We start from the raw sequence: 25,857 nt of genomic DNA, 5'->3' as shown, positions 1-25,857 counted from the left end.
GCCAGCTCGTTGGCGTTGGGAACGACGGGGAAGACCCGAGGCCCCATGTGGGCCGGGAACCACGTGATGACATGGGGGGCGACGCGTCTGCCACAAAGCAGGGCCGCCGCCTACCTCGAGACCGAAACCATGGCGAAGGCTCCGACCGCTGCCCGGGAATCCGCGTAGACCTGCGGTCTGCTCCCATCTCATAGGGCGAGGGTCACCGCGACCTGTTCCGCCAGTGCCGGGGACGAGACCCGCACCGACGTGGCGTTAAAGAGGTTACCTCTGTGATCTACCACGGCCGCCACGAACCGGTCAAACGAACCCTATTGGGCGACGTCGACGAACACGACCGACCTTGGATCGCCGGTGACGGATCCGAGAAGCGCGGCCGTCCTGGCCCGGCGCCTGCCTACACTGTGTTGTGGGTGCTTGTTGCGCGCGAATGGCGAGACCATGACGGCCTCCCGCGTCCGCGCGTCGAGTGCGCACCGCCTTTCCCTGAAGGCAGTGGGGTTGCAGTCTAGCGCCTCCAGGATACGCCTCCCCGCAGGCGAGGAAGAGAGCCTGACAACCTGGGGTACCTGCTGTGCCTCGACAACCTCTTCGTGGGTGTTGTGGACCCCCAGCTGCATGAGCTTCACCGCGCTGGTGCCCATGGGGGTGGCGATCACTTATTTGATGCTCTTGCGCATCAGCGCTTCGAGCTTTGCCCTCTCGTAACCGTGCCAGCGTTGCGCGGCGGCCACATACGTGATCTGACTCATTAGGAAGGCGTGTAACATCATAAGGAGGTTGTACCACGCCTTAATTTAGGTTGCTTAACCTAATTTAGTTTAAGCTAGGCAACCTAACCAAAGAACATTGGTTCACGCGAACCCTACAAGAGCAGGTCAAGTTCGTATGACTGTCGACCAGACACGTTTATAAGAACTCCTTTCTGTCAGGCTGACATGTACCGAGGCAAGACCCCACTACAGCATACGAGAAAAGCACGCCATTTGCGGCTTCTGCAGCTGAGCAATTTAGATGAGGTTGTAAAGTACAGACGAATTATCATAATCCTTAGCTCAAGGTGTAAGTACCATTGAATCTCTTACATTCGAATGCTTTAAATGCCAATAACCGCCACTAAAATACTCTTCTCAAATAGTGAGCTAAAAGACAACGTTGTTAATAGATCACTAAATATGTACGGGCTATTCCATGCCACATGCGTAAGCCAAGCTGTGAGCGCGTATACAAGTGAATCCGTTGTGTACGAACTGTGACATTAGGTTGGAGAAATTTCAATTGAGAGTCTGCTACCGAGCTTCTGAACCCTAAAGCTGCATCAGCTACAAGAAACGCCTCGGAGGAAGACATCTAAATTATTAACACTGTCAGAAAAGCACGCAGAGCCTTATATACGCGCGAGACTCTTCTTACATATTTCAATTCAGAACACGCAACCAATCGGCAGGATAGGCAAAATTCAATCAAAACCTACTGACAGCAGCATAAGTTCACGAGTCACTGTGCAATGACAAGTGACACGTGGCTCCATATTTATGTTGTCCGCATAACCCACGCAAAAGGCACGTACCCAGAGGGGGGTCCGGGCACTCCCCCCCCCCCCCCCCCCAAATTAAGAGGCATATCCCCCCCCCCGCCCGGCCCGCCCACACCACCACTCCTCACACAGTTCCTAAAGCGCCACCTAATCGATCTTGAGAGTTGACAGATATCAGATATTCGGCGGTAAACATTTTGCCACCTTTTTCACTCCTTTTGGATGAGAGCAGTTATCGGCATCTCCTGGAGTGTAAAGGCCAGCTTTCTCATCGATGCGGTGCCCGCGTGATTAACTCGAGGTGAGGTCAGTTGTCACAATCTATTAAACGGTCACGCGCATCGCTGTTGCTTCGTTGCTTCAACGCTCTTTGTTTAGAGTGATCCAGGGACCAGGAGAGGGGTTCGGTTCATAGCAACTGGTCTGTATGCTCGTGGAATGAGCTGAGGCCAGAGAAAACGCCAGTTGCGTTTAACTTCCCTTTTTGCTGCATTATTTCCTCAAGTGACAGCTTGCCGTGATGCTAGCAGATCCTCGGAACCTTATAGGCGCGATATGGGTTAGAATAAGTGGAAAATAAAATAATGCGAAACAGTGTGGATCACCAAACCCTGCAGTAACCATTAAATACATAAGCAATACGAGTATCACCCGTTACCTCATCTGGTTTTTCCCTAATTGTACAGAACTTCTCATGCAAAATTAACAACCGGAAACAAGAGTCGCAAGGAGTTCAGAAATTAAGCTATCTTCTACGGGAGAGAGCAGAGGCAACCGCCCAACAGAAATAAAAAGCGGAAATTAGCAAATTTAACAGTTGTTTGCGAAATATATTCATGAACCAACATCTTTTCCTTTAAAAAGGATTTAGAGAAAACGCCGCAGGAAGTGGATAATAATTCTGTGTGTCTTGAATGACGCCTATACAGTTATCAGTCGAGCCGTCTGACATAGCCACTTCTTTGTTGTGCTTACGTGGGTGTTTCTCTAACCTTCCGCGGTGGGCGCAGTACGTCAAGATCGGCAGCGTCCTGCGCTCTACGGGGTTGTACGGTCCTAGCAGCCACGCATCGTTATGCAACTTCCCAAATGACAATACGAGTTCGTTTTGGCACTTGGTAGAGCAGTAAACGAGGGATCGAAAAGAGGTGTGATTGTTGCGCAAATATATATTTCTCCATAATTCTTCCAGATCTAATTCAAAAGACGCTGCTAGAAATCTTTAGTTTGTACTTTCGCTTGTTTACTTATTCTCGGCAGTGTTCTTCCTGCGCTTCTTTTCTGCGCTTGCACGTTTGATCTGGTTCCTTGTTTGCCAAGAAAAGGAGAGGTATCTCACAGCTGCACCTGTGAGATGCACCTTTTGCGTTAAGGGCCCCGTGTCGCAGAAAACCCGGCGTCGGCGTCCAGCGCCGTACATCGCTTCGGCAAAACGAATATCGAATCAAGTGCTGGACGCTGCATTCCCAACCACTCATCTACCATCAAAGTTGATCATACCTTGTCTTTTATTCTTTACAAAGTTATTCCTCGGAGTTTTGAGAATGACAGTTCACAAACAAAGGTAATGAAAGAAAAACACCGACAGCGCGTTTCTACCAGAAAGCTTGCCTTCGTGAATAGCGTTCGCCGCCAGCGTTTCCCGGTAAACGTTACGGTTACATAAGTTGCAGTTGCCGGGAAGCATGAAAAGCTGTCGGGAGTCTTGGAATGCGATCGCGTTCTACTCTTAAATGCGAAGCTTAAGCGTCCTCGAATTTTTTTATTTCTCTTGCGGATTTACGCCTCTCTATAGCAAATGGTGGGTATTATTCCCATTTGTATTAGTAAAGGTACCCCCCTCATTTGCATGGAGAAGTTGCCTTGGTTTACCCACCCCCCTTCGAAAAAAATCCTGGGTACATGCCGGCCAAGCAATCAGCCTGAGTGCCCATCTGCGCGAGCCAACATTTACCTACTGCAGCGGAAACGACAAGCAGTCGGTAGTATGCGATTAAAAAGGAGTCCGCTCTTTAAAAGACAATTTTTGCTTCAAAATAACCAATGAAGACAGATTTGGAGACCTTGGGTTTAGTGCGTTCCGCTGAAAGCCAAAAGCTCGAACTCAGTAGGCCACCAAACGCGACCATCGAGGCAGTGTACATTTATTTAACATTTTGACCTTACTCCAGAGGCGCACCATCCGTAATTCCAGTAATGTAACGTTGTATAGTTACAGCAAGTAAAAAAAAGAAAACGCGAACGCAAGTAAACGAAAGGAGACGGGAGTGCAGTCTAGTATGCAGGAGCCGAGAGTGAAACCTATGCTGCAAACGAATCACGTAATAAAGCGAAGATATGTACCACTAATCCACCACCTCATCAAACTATGAGCCTCTAAGTTACGACACTGCCCCTGTGTACAGACTACAAGTGATCATTCTCAGAGGCGGCGGGGGCCCCGAGCCTACCTAGTTCTACTTCGGATTGTACATTGGCATTGTGGTCTTCAACGAGTTTCGGGTACTGTTGCCCATATTCGCTGGCTCCTGCCCTGAAGATGTGTCTACGGCCTTGGCTACCAAAGCGTAAAGAAAATATTCTACTGGTAGTGGCTTGGCATCGCGTTTACGAAGTTATATTCGTTTCTTACTGAATGGGCCGACAGCCATACCCGCGACTATGATAAAACATTCGCACGTCTTCTGTGCATCTGCCTACTAATAGCACGGACCCGGGGCGCGATCGGAAATCTTTGTTCGATACGCGTTCTGTTCGGTTGCTGCAACGTCACACAGTGGCAGTATGCAAAATTTCTGCGAACGGGGCGTAGACAGCAGCCAATCAGCAAGCGGTGAACTCCCCGGAAGTTTCCTTCCGTCGTTTGTTGTCTGCTTGCAGACAGTATATTACAAAACCAAGTGTTTCTCGTATTCCAATGAATGAAATCTTTATGTAAAAAATGTATTTTTTCTTCTTCTCAAGCTTAAACACGTTTTCAAATAGTAACACGTGTGACTACTACAATTTATAACTATTAGTTTCTCTGCGTCGTCGCTAGGTGGTGTCGCACTAAGCGAGAAAACAAAGAAGAAGAAAGAAACGATTGGAACAGTGGCGCAATTATCAAGAGGCACCCGATGATGGGGTCAAATTCTTTGTACAAGCAACGCACTATTTGTTTTAAGAAAAGAAATCGACGCCGGAATTCGCTTTCTGCCATTTTTTCAAACGCGTTTCGCACCTCCACCGGCTCTTCTTCCTCCTCGAGCAACGCCAGCGCAACAACCGAAGGTCCCAACGCAAGCACCATCTTCTCGAATTAAACTATGGATTGAATCTAAACGTATTATTTAGCTGCCGAGGCCGTCGTTTGGATCCAATTCAATCCGTCAGACGCGCCATGCGAAGCCAGTCTTGTAAAGGCCGATCCACACGACGTACCAAGCCTGCAGGCCCATCGGTCACGTGATGCGACATCACGGCCCGCCGCGGTTCGGTCCAGCGCAGAGCACATCCACACGGCGGACCGCCATAGCAGATGGCAGAGCAGACCAACCAGCTACACTCTCGGCCAGAGTGTTATCATTGTTATCATTCCGGCTCGAGTCCTACAAAGACGGGAACTGCTCAAGGACGGATACAAAATAAAAAACCTCCTGGTCACTCCAAGAGGACACGGTGTTTGAAAAATATATCTGCTGCACGCACGTGTAGGCGGAACGGCGGACATGAAAAGACTCGCTTGACTGGCTTTTGCTGAGCCGAAAACTAGATTAGATTTGGCTGAAGACACTCTGTTGCCGGGCAACATTCGTTGGCTACGCCAAAATCGCTGCGGTTTGCATGCGGTCCGCCGCCAAAACTGAACCGGGAAACGCCTCGGCGATTTGTTGGACCGCGAGGGCCGCGGTCTTGCGCGGGCCAAGGGCGGTGCGCACTCACTGGTGACGTCCTACCACGTGATGCGCGGACCGCGGTCCGAAAGATCAATTTGGTCTGTCATGTGGATCGGCCTTAACGAGCGATGATCGCTCCAAACTTCTGAACTCCCGTCGCGTTCGGGCCTAGCGGACAACATGCTCGGTGGGAGGATGATTGACTGGAGCGTGTCGTCATTTTGACGTCACAAAAACCGTGGCCGAGCCTCGCGGCTGGTGACGTTGGCGCGGAGTAGGCCAATCGCGCGCGCCGGTAACCGAACGAACGTGCTGAACAACCAACTCGGATCGCACCCCAGAACGAGCTCTGCACCGAGTTAGACACTGCACTGCAGGCCACTGTCAGAACAAAAAAAAAAATGTTAGCACAATGATCACCACGGACCTATGCGCTACAGGCAGTCAGAGCGCTGTAGTTCGCTACTTGCGGTCTGCGGGCGTGAGAGATAAGCTGCGATAGTGACATGTGCCGCCTCATAAATTCGTGCGCCAATTGCCGTTTCGATACTCATTCTTCTTCTCCCTATTTATTTAAATCCCTTTTCCCTCGTACGGAGTAGCAAAGCCAATTTTATTCATTCTTCCTTTTTTTTTGTCTTGCGAACCTCCCTGCCTTTTCTTTGTTGCCATTCATCTATGCTTTGGAAATCGGCGCTTTTGTGACAGAGAACGAAGTTCTCGAGCATAGAGAATAATAGTGAGAAGACGAAAACATTTAACCACAAACGTAACAAACGAAGTAATGGTGCTTACGAAAGCAGGAGCGAGCCCGTAAGAGGACGTAAAAGACGGTGATAGAGACAGCTTAGGGCCAATCTATGTATTGACAAATTTTTCTCAGTCATGACTGCTTCCAAATACGTCGCAAAGGATATATTCGCTCGCTCTTTGTTTACTTTATTAACTACGAAAGCTTTCTAAGAGCATTATGGTCAACCTCCCTATACGTTCGCGCCCATGCGTGAGCCGCAGAGTGCCGGTCACATCTTATCAAGCTGATAACGGCGGGATTATAGATATGATTCGCCACCGAAACCCCGCGCGATAGCACAGTCACGGTTACGTTGCGCCTTTGAACACGAGGTCGCGGATTCGATCCAGGCCGCGGCGGCTGCATTTTGTGGGGGTGAAATGGAAAGAACGCTCGTGTTCTTTGGGTGCAGGTAGCCACCCTAGTCCAGGTTACGGAATCTCAGATGATCAAAATAAATCTGTAGTCCTCCACCATGGCGCGCCCCATATTGAGATTATGGTTTTTCCTCGTAAGATTTCAAAAATGTATTTTTTTTCGCTCCGAAAAGGCCACATACGGATGGGGAAATCATTGAAGAATGCTTGTGTGCTCACATTTTCAGCGTAGTTATTATATGATGATTGTATTTTTTCATCTCGGAGAATGAAACATACGCGGGAAATTAATTAAACGGGAATTAACGAGATAAAAAAAAAGACAACGATCGACTAATTCTTCCAGCGCAAATTTTGCACCTTCAAAGCACGTAACACGTTGGGGTGGAGGGCTTCGTAGTAATTTTAACCTAAATTGTCCGTGCTTTTTTCTTTTTCGGGCACAGCATTCTTGTACGTTTGAACCCAATCGAATTGTGGCAGCCATAACGAGTAGTTGAGCCCGCGAACTCATGCACGGCAGCATCAAGCCGCAGCCACTCAGCCACCGCAATGAAGTGTACGACGAGAACCGAAGGCAGAGGGAGTTACAATCTGTACGGAGAAAGCAATTTAATTATCATAAATCCCAGAGACGCACCGCCACCAATGCAAGCGCATTAGCGAGTAAATACAGAACACAGCGTGGAGCCGCACTCATGAGTTCCAGTGCTCGCTGTATCTAGATGGCTCATTTCACCTGCGACTCGATCTTCAATTGCATTCACAGCGTCGCGACATTGTCGACAGCGCAACCACGCTTCTTTTTGAATACCTTCTTTTTTTACGTCGCGTTAAGTATCCACCACGCCCTTTCCACCCGGGTTTTTACAATGTGGCAAAGAAAAGGCTGCTACCGGTGCTTTGGGCTTTTCTTCCCCCGCTCACATTGCGGATGGAAACGGCGCAGTTAGGAGAGGGAGACTGCATTCACGACTGCCCCACCAGACGCTTTCTTGTGTCGTGTAGCTCCTCGACCCAGCCAGCCAATCCTCCGCCCCCGCCTGGATAAACGAATGGTCCAAGAAGCAGCGTGAATAGAGGCGCACAACTCAGTTTGCCTTCTGTTGTTTCCCTTCATTAAGAAAATAACGAAGTTAGGCGCTTTTGGACTCACTGACTCGGGAAGGAAGAAGCTAGCTTCCAAGAAGAAAAAAAAGAAAAATTGTCGAAACCACCAATAAAAAGCAAAATAAGAGAGACTCAGAATGACGGCCACAAAAGGCTACGCGCTATAGTGTATCTGCATTTCGAGAACGTCACCTTGTGCCTGAAAGCTTTTAGCCGCGCGAACATTTCTGCACTTAGATTAGTGCTCCCCCAGCGCACTCGTTACGCGGAGAACGTGAAATATTGTGCGCTCATTATTACGCCAGAAAGAGAGGGCGCGTCCGTCGACTTAATGTGGGCCCTGCCTTGCGTGAGCTGGTTCGAAAGAAAGGAAAAGCAGAAATGGGGGAAGCATCTTTATGAAGACATATGCCCCACTCTCCCTCGAGACGGTCAGGCAAGAACTAGTTCCCAATTCTATCAAAGCCACCTCCCCGAAATACCCTACAACTATCTTCACCTCACACAACGCGGTGGTAAAGAATCGCGGAATTGAGCGTTTTACCACAGCCTGTAGACTCACTATCGCAGACTACCGCAGGACCGGTACAGTAGCATCAGCGATGACGACGAAACCTGTGTTCAATCATAATAATTTCAACGTTGTTGCGTTGCAGGACACTTTACGTCGATGAAGAAAGAAATCGTCAAGACATCTGTGGCAGATTATTACAATCACGACACGTATATGTAGGCCAGCAGATAAAAGAAACACGATGAAACTTACATGCGCAATCTGGTTAAACAAAGAGTCACGATGTATTGTCATTAACATTTCTGGTCTAGTCCACGTCTTCCTGTAGAGCACGTGTACGTATTAAGTTAATACATACTCCGCTAAAACTCCCCTAATGACACCATGTGACTTCGGCACACCTTTATAAAACTGACCTTTGAGACATTCGTTCCCGAACTTTTAGAAGAAATGCATTGGCGTTCCAGTTGCTTTCTTAATGAAACGTAGTTTTATGCATTCAAGCACAAAAGTAACTGGAACGCCAATGCATATCTCCGCAAAGTTCGGGAATTATTATCTCAAAACTGGTGTCACCCTGACAATTCTTTCCAAGCGGATCCGCCTTAAGAACTCCGCGGCTATAATTTGTGTATCACAATATGGACCATAAGGTATTCAGGTAAAACGTAATTAGTGGTTTTTTAATCAGTTATGCACTTCACTTTTTTGTGCAACTAATGTCCGCCTCTTCGAGCATATCAGCCCGCGAACTAGAATTGTATTCTCTGCCACGGACAACCTTTAAATATTGTGAAAGTGTTCGCTGAAACGCCGGGTATATAGTACATTCACGAGTGTATCAAAATCGATGCTTTTTGCTGCAACGTATCGTTCAAAATATATTGAATGATTATTTACCGCGAGCTTTACATTCCCTTCGTCGCATCAAATTTGGGCTCGCGGCATGGACGACGAGAAAACGCTCATATTGAGAAAGAAGCCACAAGTGCATAGGCACCGCCATCATAACAACCTCGCTTGGCGAACGACCACGCTAAAATTTCAACTGACAAGCGCAGTGAAAGCCATCTACTTCAGACGCTGAACTTGTATCAACACAAAGCAAATTGTGTCTTCATATTCTGCCGAGAACTTTTAATAGGCCCCAAAAGCGCAATGTTGCTGCCTTACATTGCCATACGCCATATCAACACATATTAAAATTTATAGTCGCAACCGAATTTTCTCTTTTAAACACAATATGCCACTAACCCGTCGCTTTGTCGTAATAGTTCTGTGGAAACCCGCAAGGTGGAGAGAAGTAATTCTTAAGGCGAAATGAGACATCCACCCAAACATAGCTAAGAGCTACACAGGCAACCCATACGGGTTTCTCGAAAGAAAAGCCTCGCAGTTGAAATTCGTCCTGGTCCGGGACGCGAACCAGGGACCACCGCCTTTCCGGGGCAGCCGCTCTACCATCTGAGCTAACCAGGCAACTAGCAGATGGAAGGGCGTAGACGAATTTATCAACAGCTCAAGCTGTGGATAAGAAGCGCCACAATTCAACATAGCAGAATTTCGCACTTGCCGTAATAGCAGTGTCCTATAATTTTATTGTGACCGACTGTGCCAAATACGTAGCATGCGTAACGCGGCCACACATTTGTCGCCCCTTCAAGCGAACTAGTTTTTCACAAAATGATGAGGCAATCGGGGAAACGACAAACCGAGCGCTGATGCACGTCTGCTCGGTGTTAGATACATGCTTTGCATAATTTCGAATACCACATCTTCCGCTCACCGCAGCAGTATCCAGCCCCAGTTTTATGCCCACCGTTTTCAGGGTCACGGGTTCAGTTAGTTGATAAGGTATCCATACAGCCCCAAGTGCGTACGCGCAGCGTTGATGACACGTCATTCGTTCCGGCCAGGCGACCTGTCTTGCGTAAGCACGCCTCACAACCTGTCTACATGTCAGCCAACCTCATCGTCTTTGAAAAATCGCGATAGGTGCTGAGAGGCAAGCACATATGTATACATGCATGTACTCGAAAGCATCTTCGGCACGCGGAAGCAAACAAAAAAACATACTTGGTAAAAACAGCCCCTTTCTTTGGTAACTTGCGTACTACACTTTAAACATCCAAAATGTGTGCTCTGGGTAGCTTCGCTTTTCCGAAAACTTCTTGTGGATGCCATCACAACCACCTCGGTTTTTGGGGACTTGGCAGTGCACGTACGTCGCAGTAACGCACAAATCACAATGTAACAGTAAGAGGATAAGTCAGAGTTACGTTAGAAACATGCTAGTGACTCATTATTCGCAACACATGCGTAGCAATGGTGCGAGCCAGGATAAGCTTCTGGCAGAATGAAATATTTTTTTTCTGAAAAAACAAAATGAAGCGTATGAATACGTTTAATAAGCATAGAAGCTTACTTGGCGATATCTGCCTATGTGTTACTCTCAACCTATGTCAGATATAAAAGGGGACAAATTCAGCAAAAAAGCTGACTGCACAATTCCTTGAACGCGTCCCATAATTTCCCCTGCATCGCTTGTGACGCTAGCGTTCGAGCGAAATTTAAAAATGGCGAAGTACAGCCGTATGTCTTTAACACATTTTTTTTTCTGCGCCAGTTTTGGGCAAGGAGTGCGGAAAACCGCGAGTAAGTACATACTTACCAATCACGTCGAGTAAGGCGCAGAGGCAAAGACTCAACCGTTTACGGCCCGGCCGTCACCCAGCGTTGATCGACGCTTTCATTAGCGCATTTCGCGCAGTCAAGGCATATAGCCGTAAGAAAAAAGTCCACGCTTGATGGCGATATATCACCGTAAGAACACTTTTCCTTGACTTCCCAACGCGCGATAGTATTATTCTGATGGCAAGGTTTTCTTCAGGCTTTCATGGTGAAATGGCAGTCCGCTGAGTCAGCGCGCGAAACTGTCGTCAGCGCCCTTCAATGCACCGTTTCTTGCTCACACATGCGCAAATTTTTTGCGAGAAAATCTGAGAGCGCGTAATAATCGGCGAGAAAATCGCAGTTCGCTTACAGAACCGAAATGCTGCGTGCAAGCAATCAAGATTCGGTAGGTGCCTTTTTCTGTGTTCTTCCAGCGCGAATCATGCTGCGCCGGAAGGAAGACAGTCATTTCCTTCCGTCTCTTTGTACGTGACCAAAATTAACGATCCCATTGCTGACATCCGATTTCTTTGAATTTAAAGCAATAAATCACGCGTAAAGCGGTTAGCAATAACATACATACAGCAAATAATAGGAGAGTTGCCGTTGAAGAGGTCCTATGTTGAACGAAAGTTGAACATAGGGCCTCGCGGCTTCCTTTATTAACAATCACTTTTTTTTGTTTGTAGTCCCATCTACGACCCGACCTTTAAAAAAAAAACATTTCGGAAAGCAACACCTCTGAAAGCGGGATTGGACTATATTTTTTTTCCCTCGTGGTTACGCACGTAATGCCAGACGTCGAATCATATCGTTCTTTACAGACGCTGTCATTTTATTATCTCGCTTGCGCCGCGTTTGGTGTTTTAGAGTGACACTCGCAGCTATGCGGTGAACATGCTTGAGTATAGAATTTAACGCGTTCGTTAACCATTCTGTAAACGGGAAACGTTTATTGTTCGAATGAGGCATGAAGTAAGACTTTGGCGCGTGTGCTGTTATGTCATTACGACGCACAAATAAGCCGTGCTACAGGAGAAATGCTCAGCGACGGACGACAGTCTGAATCGCAAGGTTTCCTGAATAATAAAACCTAAAAATAAGTGCGCTACCGTAAAAGCGTTAACACTGCAATCTTCGAAAACGGCATATACTCTATATTGGCACTCCGATCGCAGCTGCTCTCAGATTACGCCTAAAAAATATTCCCCTACCATGAGTCCTACGATAGCTAATTTATAATTCGCCACTATAGCGATGTCAACTCGCTGATTACTGCCTTCAGACTTATTGTTATTATTGTTTTGTTAGATTATCAAAGTACCAACAAAGGCACACGGTACGATTTGCACTAGGAGTATTTTAAGAAATATAATGGCGATCAGCAACACCGCAAATGCGTAGAGTGCAACGCGTTTTAGCTCGAGGTCGGAAGAGCTCTGTGAAGGTTGCTTAAGGCCCAAGTCGCAAGCGTTGATAAGCGATCAAAAATTTTGCCCCGAGCATTTAAGGAAGCGGCATGTACTCACAGTATGTCTCGTTGACCAGCTTGAACAGGCGTTCCGCCTTCAGCTTGCTGTTCCTCTTTCCCATGTTCGCAGCGGTGAGCGAGCTTCGAAATTGTCGCAGAAAAAAGCAGCTGACGATGGTCGCAACGACGACAGAGAAAAAATTCTTTTGACTCACGCCCGAATAGCAGTCAAAAGTTCGGCCTCTTCTTGCTGCTACTACTCGACAGTCACCGCAGTTCGAAACGGGAGCCTAAAGTCGCAGCGCGGCTCCAGCCAACGGAGCGGCGCTTTCTCACCGTCGGTTCTTGCAGTCGCGGTAGCAGGGAGGAACAAGCAGTAAATTTCTTCGCTCGCTAGCAGTGGTGAGAAAGTAGATCGAAAAAGAAAAGTGCGCGTCGAAGCGGCACTTAGGAAAGCTAGCTAACGCACTGGCGCGAAGTTGTCGAGATGCTCACTCGGATCTACTAACAACGGACAGATGACGAAAGAGCGCGCAGGCACGCACAAGCCCGTTTCCGCGAGACGCTGCAGCCAGCCGCTGGCTCGCTGAGGCCAGCAGCGCCAAAGCCGAGCATGCGCTGCCGCGGCCAGCACGAGACTCACTGGACCGATCCGCGCGCGATTCGTCGGTGCCCGCCCGCGCGATCCCCGCTGGTTCCTCTCTCCCTTTCCCACAAGAGCACCGCTCCTGGGTCAGCTCGATGCTCCCAAGGAGCAAAGAAGCGCGCGCTTCTTTCTCCCTCGCCTCCCTCCCTTGGCTCGCCAACTCTGGTTCTCCGGCCGTGGGTCCCCCCCCCGCCCTTCACTTTTCGCGTTCTTCACTGCTTCTTCCCACCCGCAGGCGAAGGGTTGGCGCTTGGAGCGCCCTCTTCCCTACTTCCTTCGAGTTGCCCTCTTCCCTTCGGCTCCATTCGAACCAAAACACAGTGGGCTCGGTTCGCGCGCGCGAAGTCGCTGAGCGCGCGTGCGGCGTAATTTCATGCGAGTCACGTGACAGCGCCTTCCCTGTGACGTGGGCAGTGACGTAAAGATCACCCGCCCGCGTGAACGCTTATCAGAAGCGTTTTGGGGGATTCGCGAAGGGGAGGAGGGCTCCCTTTTTTTAAATTGGGCAAGGTTCCCTGCGTAGTCTGGCGGGCAAAGCAGGGAGAAAGTGAAACGCCAGACGGCGCTACGTAAAAGGCTTCTCGGAGACCGCAGTCAAAATAATGGATTCGTAGAGCGAAAGAATGAACGGTGCGGCATGGCAGAAACGAAACTGAAGTAAAATGAGGCTGTAGAGAGTCATGGTAGGAGGATGTGCGCGTAGTTCTGAGTGAACGTAGTAAAACGTACAACGAACAAAGCCGTGAAATGGGCGACGCGCCTTCTTTCGCAGAAGCGCGTGCTCCCATTATCGAGGAAGCCGAGCTGTACCAACCAAAAATTGGTACAAAATTATATGGCTGGCAGTGTAGCGCTACCTCTACATGACGACGCAAACTCCCGTTGAAGGAAATACGTTTGCTGTTTTTGCTGCCACTCTGAAAGCGATGATATGTGGAGGTACTTACGTTGAACGCACCTTACACCAACTGAAATATTTGTCATGTCATGTTATTGCGAGCATGCACCCGGGTTTCGCGCTATAAAATGTTTCTGACGGGTGTTTTGAAGTTACATTTTCACGACATATTCCCGAAACACGAACTCTTCCCGCCTTTTGTACCATGGCTTTGGAAAACGAAGAAGTGTAGCAGTGACACCCGCTCTCTGAACAATTTTCCATAACGTAACATCATTTTACATTGTGTTTACAAGGGCGCTCTCAGCGAATAATCACACCTACTGCACCTTCAACGTCAAGCCGCCCTTGAACAGCTGTAATATTTTCCTTGGCTTGCCTACTGGCGCTGACAGTAATGTTGATGCTCTCCACCGATATACTTCAGAAAAAATAGGATATCACCGACACGTGCGATGTAAATGAGTTCGCAGAGGTGTCCCACGGAGCAGCGTAATTGCCGGAGGCCCTTATATTGAAAAGAGATGGACACGCTATCGTATCCAAAAGTACTAGCTAGGAAATGTTTATTGGTATTGCAGAATAAGTTGAACTGTGCACAGATATTACTCGACTCTCATTGATAGCAGCAGTCCCTGCAAGAATTCATACTACAGTGAAGAGAAATGCACGCGCAGATTTGCTATCCGGGAGGCAATTTTGATTTCTTTGAGACAGCCTCGCGCATACACCGAGCTTTGTTGATGTAAGCCTGTGTTACAAATCATATCATGCATTCACGCAACGAACTTATTACATCTTAACCTTGGACATTCCAGAGCGCATGGACATCGCCACGCAACGCGGTCACGAAATTAAATTTGAGTGGATTATTTGAAGGCTGCAATTTGGAAAGTAACGCACTTGCGTAAGCCGAGACAGGAGTTGCCTCGCATGACGACACCGTAGCGCGCATTTGTTTTTCCAGACCAGAAAGGAACTCCCTCCTTGTTCGTTTGATAAGGAGCGTTACATCCGAACACGGGGCTCAAACTGATCGTCACCACAGGCGTCTGCATAAGCTCGACCACGAAGTGAAATTTCATATGCCACCGAAACTCACACGCCGCGACACAATTTTGGTTCGCAAGGTATGACGTGGTTTATCATTTACCCGACGTAGTGCGCATCCTTTCGGCCGTGAGAGCAGCGAAGACTACGACCACTGCCGTGGTGTACCTGAAGCACCAGTACAGATATTTTGCGTCCGGCGAGCCTACACGTAGGATCGACGGACTTTAGCCTCTTCTGTGGCAAACCACCAGACAATATTTCGAGGACTTTAGTTATAATTAATTTATTGAATTCTGTTAAACCCCTACTGGGGGCATGGCAACAAAACAGCAGAGCAAAAAAATAACACAAGTGAAAACTATGCAAAATGGTCAATACATCAAAAAGACGCAGGTCATTTGTGGTAATACATTTCTACAACGCGTTCAAAAGCTCGGACATCATCTGAAGCAAAGAGAGTCCTGGGCAAGCAATTCCTGAACTGAATTGCGCATAAAAAAAACAGAATCCAAATGTGCTGTTGTGGGTGTTATGCGGCTTAAAAAAGTAATTATGATGGCTTCACGGATTCTTCCTGGAGCGTGTACAAACCGTACTAAAGTAAACCTCACAGTTCCAGGATTTCAGAAGAAGTCGGACTTACCGTCATCTGTACTCAAGCAACTCAGTTAACTTCTCTTGTACGAGTAATACAGCGACTGGACACACGTCTATACTGATGGCTCAACTAACTCAACCAGTTCCTGTGACGCCGTAGTTATACCAACAAAGGGAATAACCCAATGGTACAAAACTTCTCATATCACTACGCCAACAGCTGCAAAGCTCCCAGTTCGGTGCGGTGCCCTTCATTTGATCAATTCAGAGAGTCCTGGAAAATGGGCAATATTCCGCAATTAAATGCCGGCCTTGCAATGTGTGCACTAGTTTCTCCGACGTGGAACTCACGATCAACTGTCATGCGAAATCTTGGAACTTATTCATCAGTTGAGAGAAAAAGGCCATGATATGTCTTTTCCATGGATACCAGGCTACTGCGGCATCATTGGAAATGATGGCACAGATATAGCAGCTCCGCCGTCAAAGCAAGAGAGAGAGGGAGAGAAAAAAACATTTATTCGGACCATCGAGGTGGTTGCTCTTGAGGTCAAAGCAAGAGGACTGTTGCATTCCCATTCCCCTCTCAAGGACAGACGATGCGAGACAGCTTTGCGTTCTACCACGCACGCTCTCTTTAGCTGAGTAGAATGCCGCACATACAAGGTGCACCCCACTGCACAGAATATACCCTTCGCTGCAAGACGGACCTCCGGCAGGACGGCACAGACGTCTCTCCTGTTGTCGGTTGTGGATGGGAGTTGCCTTCAGGAATGCTTATTCAGCAGTAATAGGAATGGCTGAAATTCCTGCATGTGATGTCTGCGGCGGGGAGCAGAACATTGACCACCTATTGTGGCACTGTCCTCAATTCGAAGCACAAAGACAATCTACGTGCAACAAATTCAGGAAACTAGGTGATCACCTTCCGAGTAACAGACAATACTAGAACACCGTCCCCACCGGTCATTCACTCAGATGCCAGTGAGGGCACTTTTGTGCTTTCTGAGGAACGTCTGGCTTGTGCGAGCGTTTTTGACTCTTTAGTGCTGTCTGTGCGCGTCTCTCCATACTCTCCCGCTCTCTACATTCCTTCTTTTTATTCAGATTCTCCCTTCTCCCAGCGCAGGGTAGACAACCAGACTCTGGACTGGTTAACATCCCTGCCTTATATATATATATATATATATATATATATATATATATATATATATATATATATATATATATATATTCTCGCGTTCTCGTGACGCCTGCGGCAAAAAGGATGCTCCACGTCCGCCGCCAAGGTCTGTGAGTGGTGGCGCGGGCTAACACTCCCAGGGTTCTACTAGGACACATAAATACCCAAGAAATTGGATGGGGCAACGGCGCCGTGGTAGCTCAATTGGTAGAGCATCGCACGCGAAATGCGAAGGTTGTGGGTCCGGTTCCCACCTGCGGCAAGTTGTTGTTTCATCTACTTTAAGTTCCACTAAGCTATCTGATCTTTATTTCACTTATTAAGCACAAGTAATTTCCCCTATGTTGTCCTTGGTGTCAGTGTTTCTTGGCTTCTCATGATATGACTATATATATATATATATATATGTTTGCACTAGTTCTAAATTGCAGAAATTCAACATTTGTGTTAAAGAATCTGTTCTACGCTACCTCAAACAAATAAATGACGTGGTTAATCGAATTCTTTCTGAAATTCATTTAAGTGATTTTTGGTTAGGACTGTAGACTACCGGCACGTTTTCTGATACCACTTTGAGGAATGTTTTAGTGCAATATTGTAACGTAGTAGTGACGGTGAAGAAGGCAACAAAACTGTGAATGACGAAACTAGCGTCCTATTGGGCGAACCTGTGCTCTCAAAAACAGGCTACACTCAAAGAACAACGATAGTGGCGAATACAGTCAGTGATTGTCAAAAATATGCCGTGCGGGTCAAGCGCATCGGCTTTTACACATCAGTCATAGAAGGTTCCAGAGTAATCGCTGGTGCCCGCGTGTCTCCCAGAAAGTTCTACACTATTCGCGTCGCGCATACATGAAATCAGAATACACAAGGGCCGGTGACAACAGACAGCGGATAGAACCATCGATAACATTCGAGAAACTTCCTATAAATGTAGGTGCGTCCTGCGCTGTGCGATAACATTTGTTAGGCGGTGATAAGCGGTCACCCGGAAAAGATAAAGAAGTACACGTGTCAATATGCTTGATATCGCGGGTTGCATACTGCCACTTTTTCCTCAGTAAGCACAATTTTTGATGAGCAGTCATACACACGTGTATGTGATCATTCGAGGTCAAGTTGTGTGTTATTCTTGCGATAGCAATTATATGGACAGTCCAGGCGCATTTCTACCGTCGGCATCGTCGTCGCCGTGAAGTTCCGTGTAAAGTCCAAGGGCGATAAAATCATCGCCGCGCGCCGTACGCTGTATGTGCGAGTAAAAACTTGCGAGGGTGAGCCGGTGTACGCGGCTCAGTCTCGCGTGAGCCAGCGAGGAAAGCGGGCCGGAAGCGCACCCTCTCCTCCTCTCGCCCGTGAGGCACGGGGGTAGGGGGGGGGGGACTTTCTCTTTCGGCGACTGCTGCTTACGACGCGGCCGTGCGGGCCCCGTATCTTGAAAGCGATCTGCGACGTTGCGAAAGTGCGCGCGCGTGCGGGCCTGATCTTAAAAGCGATCTGCGATGTTTGAATAGTGCGTGTAGTGCCGGTAGCTTCGTGTGCCGCTGTGCTTTCCACGTTTCATTTGCCTTGAAGTGAGAGATGCACAAAAGTCAATTCGCTCGCTGCTGCTGCCGCGATTCCTCCCTTCGGCATTGTGACAGCGAGTTTCCGCGATCATAGAGCGAGATGTGTTCATGTTACTTGTGCGCGCGTGAGACCATGCTTGTTAATTTAGTTAACACTCGTTGGTGGGCTAGTTGGTTTGAATTCATGATAGAATGTGTAAATGCGAGTGAACGAGAACGTAGAGACCGCGCTGTCTCCATGTGTCTGTTTCTTTCTACGACCTCGTTCAATCGCGCTTACATATTATATCATAGTTAATTTAGTTAGTAAGCGAGTGTTTATATGGCCGATAAAGCTACTATCCTTACTTCGTATACCTATCTACTAATTTGCTATCGCAATCGGTGCTTCGCCTATCGGGCGAAACTTCGACTTCTCTTGTAGTTCTTAAGTACGTAAACCTGCATGTATTCATCAAGGAGTGGTTGCCTATATGCAGTACAAAAAGCATTTTGCTTCACGTGAATATAGGGGGAATTAACAGAATTGCCTAGCATGTTCCTTCCATTTATCATACTATATGCTGCAATTCTGTACACATTTATTAATTGCAAGCTAACGTTCCTCTCCAGCAACATGAAGGTAAATAAGGCAGTCATCAGCACGAATCTTACGCTGCAGGTTCTTTAATCGTGGATGTATCATTAATATATAACAAGAGTAATAATGCATCCAGCACGGATCCTTGAGGAACTCCAGAATATATTAACGCGATAGCGTTAAGGAGCACGTGTCGCAGAAAAGCCGGTGTCGTCGGCGTCGGTGTCGGCGTCGGCGTTTGCGGCGTTGACCGTGAGCGATAAATCACGGCAGGTGCTTCATAAATAAAAAGCAACTTCCAAGATTGGCCCGGTGGGAATCGAACCAGGGTCTCCGGAGTGTGAGACGGAGACGCTACCACTCAGCCACGAGTTCGATGCTTCCAAGCGGTGCAAACGCGCCTCTAGTGAAAGCGGTGTTGCCTTCGAAACGAGCCGTGGAAAGGTATACTGCGGTGTATATCGGTAATTATGAACATGTAACGTACAGAAGTCACAATTACACGAGTTGCGAAGTGCGTTTCCGCTGCATTTCTTCTGCGCTTTCCGCACACACAGAGCCATCTTGCGGCAAACACAGAAGACCCCCTCCTCTCAATGTACGGCGCTGCCCCGACAGGAGGCGCGCCGCGCGCGCATTGGGACCGCTGCCAGGCGCGTCGCGGGACTCCCTCTCCCCTGACGACGCTTCGCCGTGCTTCCGGTTGCAAGCGCCGTTCCTTTCTTTAGATTACTATCTATCTCTCTGCCCGTACCGATCACGACGTTTGGCTGGCGTAGATCGTTTCCCCTCCGAGACACCGAGTTCTTTGGTTCGTTCTGTTCGCTCAGGCGCACGTTTCGTTGCCGCGCCGCACGCTGCGTTGCTCGACGCTCACCGCGTGATAGGTGGGCGCTAAGTCCGATGCGGGGCGCATCGTAAGTGATCGCTGTGCCGTAGCGCATTGTCTTATACCCCTTGGCGGGTCGACGGGAACGCTGTCGAGTCCCACTCTTGAAGGCGAAGCTTAAGCGTCCTCCAATTTTTTTACTTCGAATGTACACGACGTATATCCATCCATGTTCACTACCTATCATGGTGGGTCAGTCGTATGTAACCAGTTGAGTATGGTTCCATTAATTCCTACTAAAAATTATTTCAAAATAATTTGTAGCGGGACACTTTATCAAATGTTTTTGCAAAGCCTAAGCATATCGAATCATCTCTTTCTTTTCATCTTCAGGTTTTGCGAAATTGTGGAAAGTTTCTATGAGCTCTCATGTGGTAGACAGACCGCGTCTGAATCCATGTTGGCGTTGATAGAGGGCGCGATTTTGGTCAGTATGGCCCAGATTGTGTTTTGACATTTTGTGCTCAAAAATGCAAATTATTGATGTGAGTGACACGGGTCGACAATTGTTATCGAGAATTCGATTGCCTCCTTTAAAAAGCGGATCGTTAGCCCCACTCGACGTGGGCTGCAATAAAAGTAGCTACGATGCTTCACATAATTGACTTGGACTGTACTTGAAGGCTTTACATATGCTGCTTCATTAACAACCAACATCCTCGTATCCCTATTGTTCTGATCATCCTCCTCGTCCTCTTCTCCTTCCCCAGCGCATATAAGTCCATTGAAAGGCACAAGCCCAGGCCGAATTCTTTGCGTTTCTCTATGTGAATCTTACTTTCTGTCTCTCTCTTTGCGATTCGAGTGGACGTATAATAGATGAAATACATCTCGCAGAGCAGTAAAGCGTGCTGCAATTTGCGAACTCGTCCAGTGAGTTAAAGCAAACATAAAACAGAAACCCAGAAATTATTGGCGCTCTTACAGCAGACGTTAACGGTTTTTCCTAATGCTATACGTGTCCTTATTTCTCAGGCATTTTATTCTTTAGGCACACTTCGCAAGCATTGTCCCCGATGTTATGCTAGATTGTTTCAACGGCAAAACAAGCTGTATCAAAGCGCGAGCTTTCTTTGGCTCTTCTTCCCATTTTGTAGTTTGTATGTTACGCTGACCGCTTATAGCCCACTTGGGTCACTGGGTATGTGCCAAATATATATATATATATATATATATATATATATATATATATATATATATCGACACGTGTACTTGTCTTTATCGGGCGACAAGTTTTGCCGCCGAACAAATGTTATCGCACAGCGCGGGACGCGCCTGCATGTATCCGAAGTTTCTGGAAAGTTATCGATGCTTCTATCCACTGTCTTTTGTCGCCGAACGTTGTGTTATCTGTTTTCATCACTTGACAAGAATGGTGTAGGACATTTTAGAAGGCATGCGGGTCCCAACGTTTAATCTGGAACATTCGATGATTGCTGTATAAAAGCCGACGCGCTTGACCCGCTAATCAGATTTTCGACGATCGCCGAGCGTGTTCGCCGCTATCGTTGTGCTATAAGTGTAGTCTGTTTTGTGGGCACAGGTTCGCCCAATAAAAGTTAGTTTTGTCGTTCACAGTATTGCTACTGTGTTATTCAACGTCACTTCCACGTGACATCTGGTGGAGGTGCTTGTGCGTTCATGTACCGAACGCCCCCGCAAAGCCGGGATCCTAGCCCGAAGCTCGACGACAAAACCAACGTCGCCTAAGACCAGCGTGCTAGCCGCCGACTGCAAGGACTGCCCCCGGAGCATGGACTTCTACCTGAGAAGACCAAAAAGATTGTGGACAAGGCAACCCCAATGGCAGCCCCAGCGTCCCCCATCGTGCTGCAGCAGCCCAGGGGCCCTCCGACGTTCCGCGGATCGACATTCGAGGACCCGGAAACCTGGCTCGAGACGTATGAGAGGGTCGCTACGTTTAACAGTTGGGACAGCGACGACAAGCTGCGGCATGTCTATTTCGCACTGGAAGACGCCGCCAGGACCTGGTTCGAGAATCGAGAAGCCACTTTAACGACATGGGACCTGTTCCGAAGCGGCTTCTTACAAACGTTTACAAGCGTCTTACGAAAAGAGCGAGCCCAAGCACTACTAGAAACCAGAGTGCAGCTGCCAAACGAGACGATCGCGATCTTCACGGAGGAGATGGCCCGTCTTTTCCGGCACGCCGACCCGGAAATGTCAGAGGAGAAAAAAGTCCGCTTCCTGATGCGAGGCGTCAAGCAAGTACTTTCCGCAGGACTTATTCGTCTTCCGCCGAAGACCGTAGCTGAGTTTTCTGCAGAGGCATCGACGACCGAGAAAACTCTGGAGATGCGCACCCGGCAATATAACCGCCAGGGGCTCACGCCGCAGTACGCCATCCAAGGACTGGATTCCGGCGACCTTCAGGAGACCATCAGGGCCATTGTGCGCGAAGAACTGCGCAAGGTCCTGCCTTCGTCGCAGCCCCAAGTGGCTTCGATCGCCGACATCGTGAAAGAAGAAGTTCAGCGATCGCTCGGAGTTCCCGAGTTACAACCACAATCATCGCAGCCCCAGCCAGAAGCGATGACCTACGCCGCCGTCGCCCGCCGTCAAGGTCCCCCTCCACGACCGCGCCAGGGCCCAGGACCAGGGCGCCAGGACCACCGCCGCCGCCGCCATCACGCCCACCCGTCGCCCAGTGCAACTACCCGAGAAAGACAGACATTTGGCGAGCCCCCGGCCACCGGCCGCTCTGCTATCACTGCGGAGAAGCCGGCCATGTGTATCGCCGATGCCCATACCGCGACATGGGACTGAGAGGGTTCGCCGTCAACGCGCCGCGTCCAAAGCTTGGAGAGCGCCCACGTGACATCGCCGACTACCTCGCCACTACTCAATGGGGCCCTCGACGACCGTCCCGTTCGCCGTCACCAGGCCGCTACCTGTCGCCGCAGCGCCGACCATACACCGGCCCAGCCCGGGGCCGCTCTGCGAGCCCATATCCGGAAAACTAAAAGCAGCAACCAATGGAGGTGCGGTTGTTGTTCGTCGAACTGACGAAGATTCTCCGCCGTCGACGAACACGACGAAGAAACCATCTCGACGACCTAATGACGACACGCCGCCGTCCCGAAGAAGTCGCGAAGCCAAGACTACACCGACGAAAGACGACTTGACGACGCAACGTTCTAGCTTCAGTTCAACACGACGCAGCCGTGATCCGACGCCAAGACCCAACTGCAACGCCAGACAAAGAACCACCGACCTCGACGTACTTCTAGACGGCCACGCAGTCACTGCCTTAGTCGACACAGGGGCCGATTACTCTGTAATGAGTGGACACATCGCCGCCCAGTTAAAGAAGGTTAAGACTGCATGGGAGGGTCCCCGAATTCGGACCGCTGGAGGACACCTCATTACGCCAACTGGAATCTGCACGGCAATAATTACCGTTCATGACCGGACTTACCCTGCCACCTTCGTTATCCTGCAACAATGTTCGCGAGACGTCATTCTCGGCATGGACTTCCTGAACCAACACGGCGCAATCATTGACCTGAAGTCGAAGTCCATAACGCTGTCGGAAGATCGAGCAATACCACCGGAGAGCTCTAGTAGTCACCGTGCCTTAAATGTGCTCGAAAGTCAAGTCAGCATCCCGCCCCGCTACAGCATTGTCATTTCCGTAGGCACCAAAACACCTGCCGACGTAGAAGGCGTCATCGAGGGTGACCAACGTCTACTGCTAGACCGTGAAATTTGCGTCGCAAGAGGGATCGCTCGACTGCATGGAGGGAAAACTGAAGTGGTGCTGACAAACTTCAGGCAGGAGTTCAAGCACATTAACAAGGGCACGACGATCGCGTACATCGAAGAAATTCTGGAAACAAGTAATGCGTTTGTCCTCTCGGATTCCGCCGCATCTACCCCGAGGACCATGGTTCCCGAACCAGACTACGTTATTAACCGAAGTCTCTCCGTGATTAAGCAACAGCAGCTCAAAAGTCTGCTCCAACGATACAAAGGCTCCTTTTCGACGTCTTCGAGGATTCGACAAACACCATGCAGTCACCAAGCATCGCATAATAACCGAGGAAAGCGCTCGGCCACTCCGCCAGAGCCCTTACCGAGTTTCGCCGCGAGAACGTGAAGCTATAAAACAACAAGTCGACGAGATGCTGCGCGACGACATCCTCCAGCCGTCGAAAAGCCCGTGGGCATCCCCTGTTGTCTTGATGAAGAAAAAGGATGGCACCTTACGTTTCTGCGTCGATTATCGTCGACTGAACAAAATCACAAAGAAGGATGTATACCCCCTACCACGGATAGACGACGCATTAGATCGGCTCTGCAACGCAAAATACTTCTCGTCGATGGATCTCAAGTCTGGCTATTGGCAAATAGAAGTCGACGAAAGTGATCGCGAAAAAACCGTTTTCATCACGCCAGACGGCCTCTACGAGTTCAAGGTCATGCCATTCGGACTCTGCTCGGCACCTGCAACATTCCAGCGCGTCATGGACACGGTGTTAGCAGGATTGAAGTGGCAGACCTGTCTTGTTTACTTGGATGACGTCGTCGTCTTCGCCGAAAATCGCGACGATCACCTTAGGCGGCTTGCGACAGTACTAGAGGCCATCAAGTCATCAGGGCTCACTCTGAAGCCAGAAAAGTGCCGCTTCGCTTACGATGAGCTTCTATTCCTAGGCCACGTCATCAGCAAGTCTGGAGTTCGCCCCGACCCACAGAAGACAGCTGCCATTGCAAAGTTCCCGCAGCCCATCGACAAGAAGGCAGTGCGTAGATTTCTTGGCATGTGTGCCTACTACAGGCGATTTGTCAAGGACTTTTCACGCATCGCTGAGCCGCTGACACAGCTAACTAATGCTATCTTCGGCTGGTCGTTTCTGAGCGCTCTAGAGCGCTCTCGCGAGCGGCGTTGTCTTCGGCTGGTTGAAAGAGGGTGCGCGCCCTGCCTTCGGCTGGTTCTTCTCGATTGCTCTCCTCCATCTTGGAGCGCTCTGAGGCGCTCCGAGCCCTGTCGTTGGAGCAGTCATCGAGATTGAAACGTCATCGCAGCGCCGCGTCGCTGCTGTTGGCGACGGCCCACCGTAACCTTGGCAACCTAGGCCACTGCATGCGACATGGCGCCCCAACCTAGGCCACTGCAGCGCCGGGAGCTTTGGATAGGCGAATCATCGGACGTTGGCAGTAGTCACGTGGTTTCGCATCGGCAATTTCCTCCTCCGTGAGTGAGTCGCACGTTCGGCTTGCGCGCTTGTCCTCTGCCCTTGAGCTCGGGAAACGCCCGATCTACCCGACTCTGCTTCGGGGCATACAGGCGACCAGTCGAAGATACCATAAATCTGACGTCGAGTTCAAGTGGGAAACGGCGCAGGCCGAGGCATTTCAAGAACTCAAATGACGCATGCAGTCGCCGCCCGTACTTGCGCACTTCGATGAGCACGCCGATACCGAAATCCACACTGACGCGAGCACCCTAGGCCTCGGTGCCGTGCTAGTCCAGAGAAAAGATGGTCATGAACACGTGATAGCTTACGCTAGCCGGTCGTTGTCAAAAGCGGAAGGCAAATATTCTACAACCGAAAAGGAATGTCTCGCCATCGTTTGGGCTACAGCGAAATTTCGCCCGTACCTATATGACAGACCATTCAAAGTCGTCAGCGACCATCACGCTTTTTGTTGGCTAGCGAATTTAAAGGATTCTTCAGGACGGCTGGCGCGGTGGAGCCTAAGACTGCAAGAATATGATATCACTGTAACCGATAAGTCCGGACGAAAACAATCTGTTGCCGATTGCGTATCACGCGCCCCCATTGACTCGCCGCCGCAAGATGACGACGCCTTCCTCGGTATTTTAAGCGCAGAAGACTTCGCTGAACAGCAGCGAGCAGACTCGGAGTTGAAAAACCTCAGCGAGTATTTGGAAGGGCACACCGAAGTTGTCCCTAGGGCATTTAAGCGAGGATTATCTTCGTTCTCGCTTCAAAAAATTAAATTATGGGGTTTTACGTGCCAAAACCACTTTCTGATTATGAGGCACGCCGTAGTGGGGGACTCCAGAAATTTCGACCACCTGGGGTTCTTTAACGTGCA

General features: G+C 49.1%; 1 protein-coding gene across 1 annotated transcript in view; it reads right to left on the bottom strand.

Annotated features, from left to right (window-relative positions):
• The window catches only part of LOC139051641 (frequenin-2-like), a 411,489-nt gene extending 398,472 nt beyond the window's left edge, over positions 1 to 13,017 (bottom strand). The window contains exon 1 of the mRNA XM_070528587.1: positions 12,412 to 13,017. Coding sequence (XP_070384688.1) covers positions 12,412 to 12,475 — 64 coding nt within the window. The 5' untranslated portion in view covers positions 12,476 to 13,017. The remainder of the gene's footprint in view (positions 1 to 12,411) is intronic.
• Positions 13,018 to 25,857: the final 12,840 nt, after the last annotated feature.

The sequence above is a fragment of the Dermacentor albipictus genome, unplaced genomic scaffold (genome assembly GCF_038994185.2).
Source record: "Dermacentor albipictus isolate Rhodes 1998 colony unplaced genomic scaffold, USDA_Dalb.pri_finalv2 scaffold_13, whole genome shotgun sequence".
NCBI lineage: Eukaryota > Metazoa > Arthropoda > Arachnida > Ixodida > Ixodidae > Dermacentor > Dermacentor albipictus.
The sequence above is the reverse complement of the archived record's forward strand: the minus strand, read 5'-3'. Positions and strand labels throughout refer to the sequence as shown.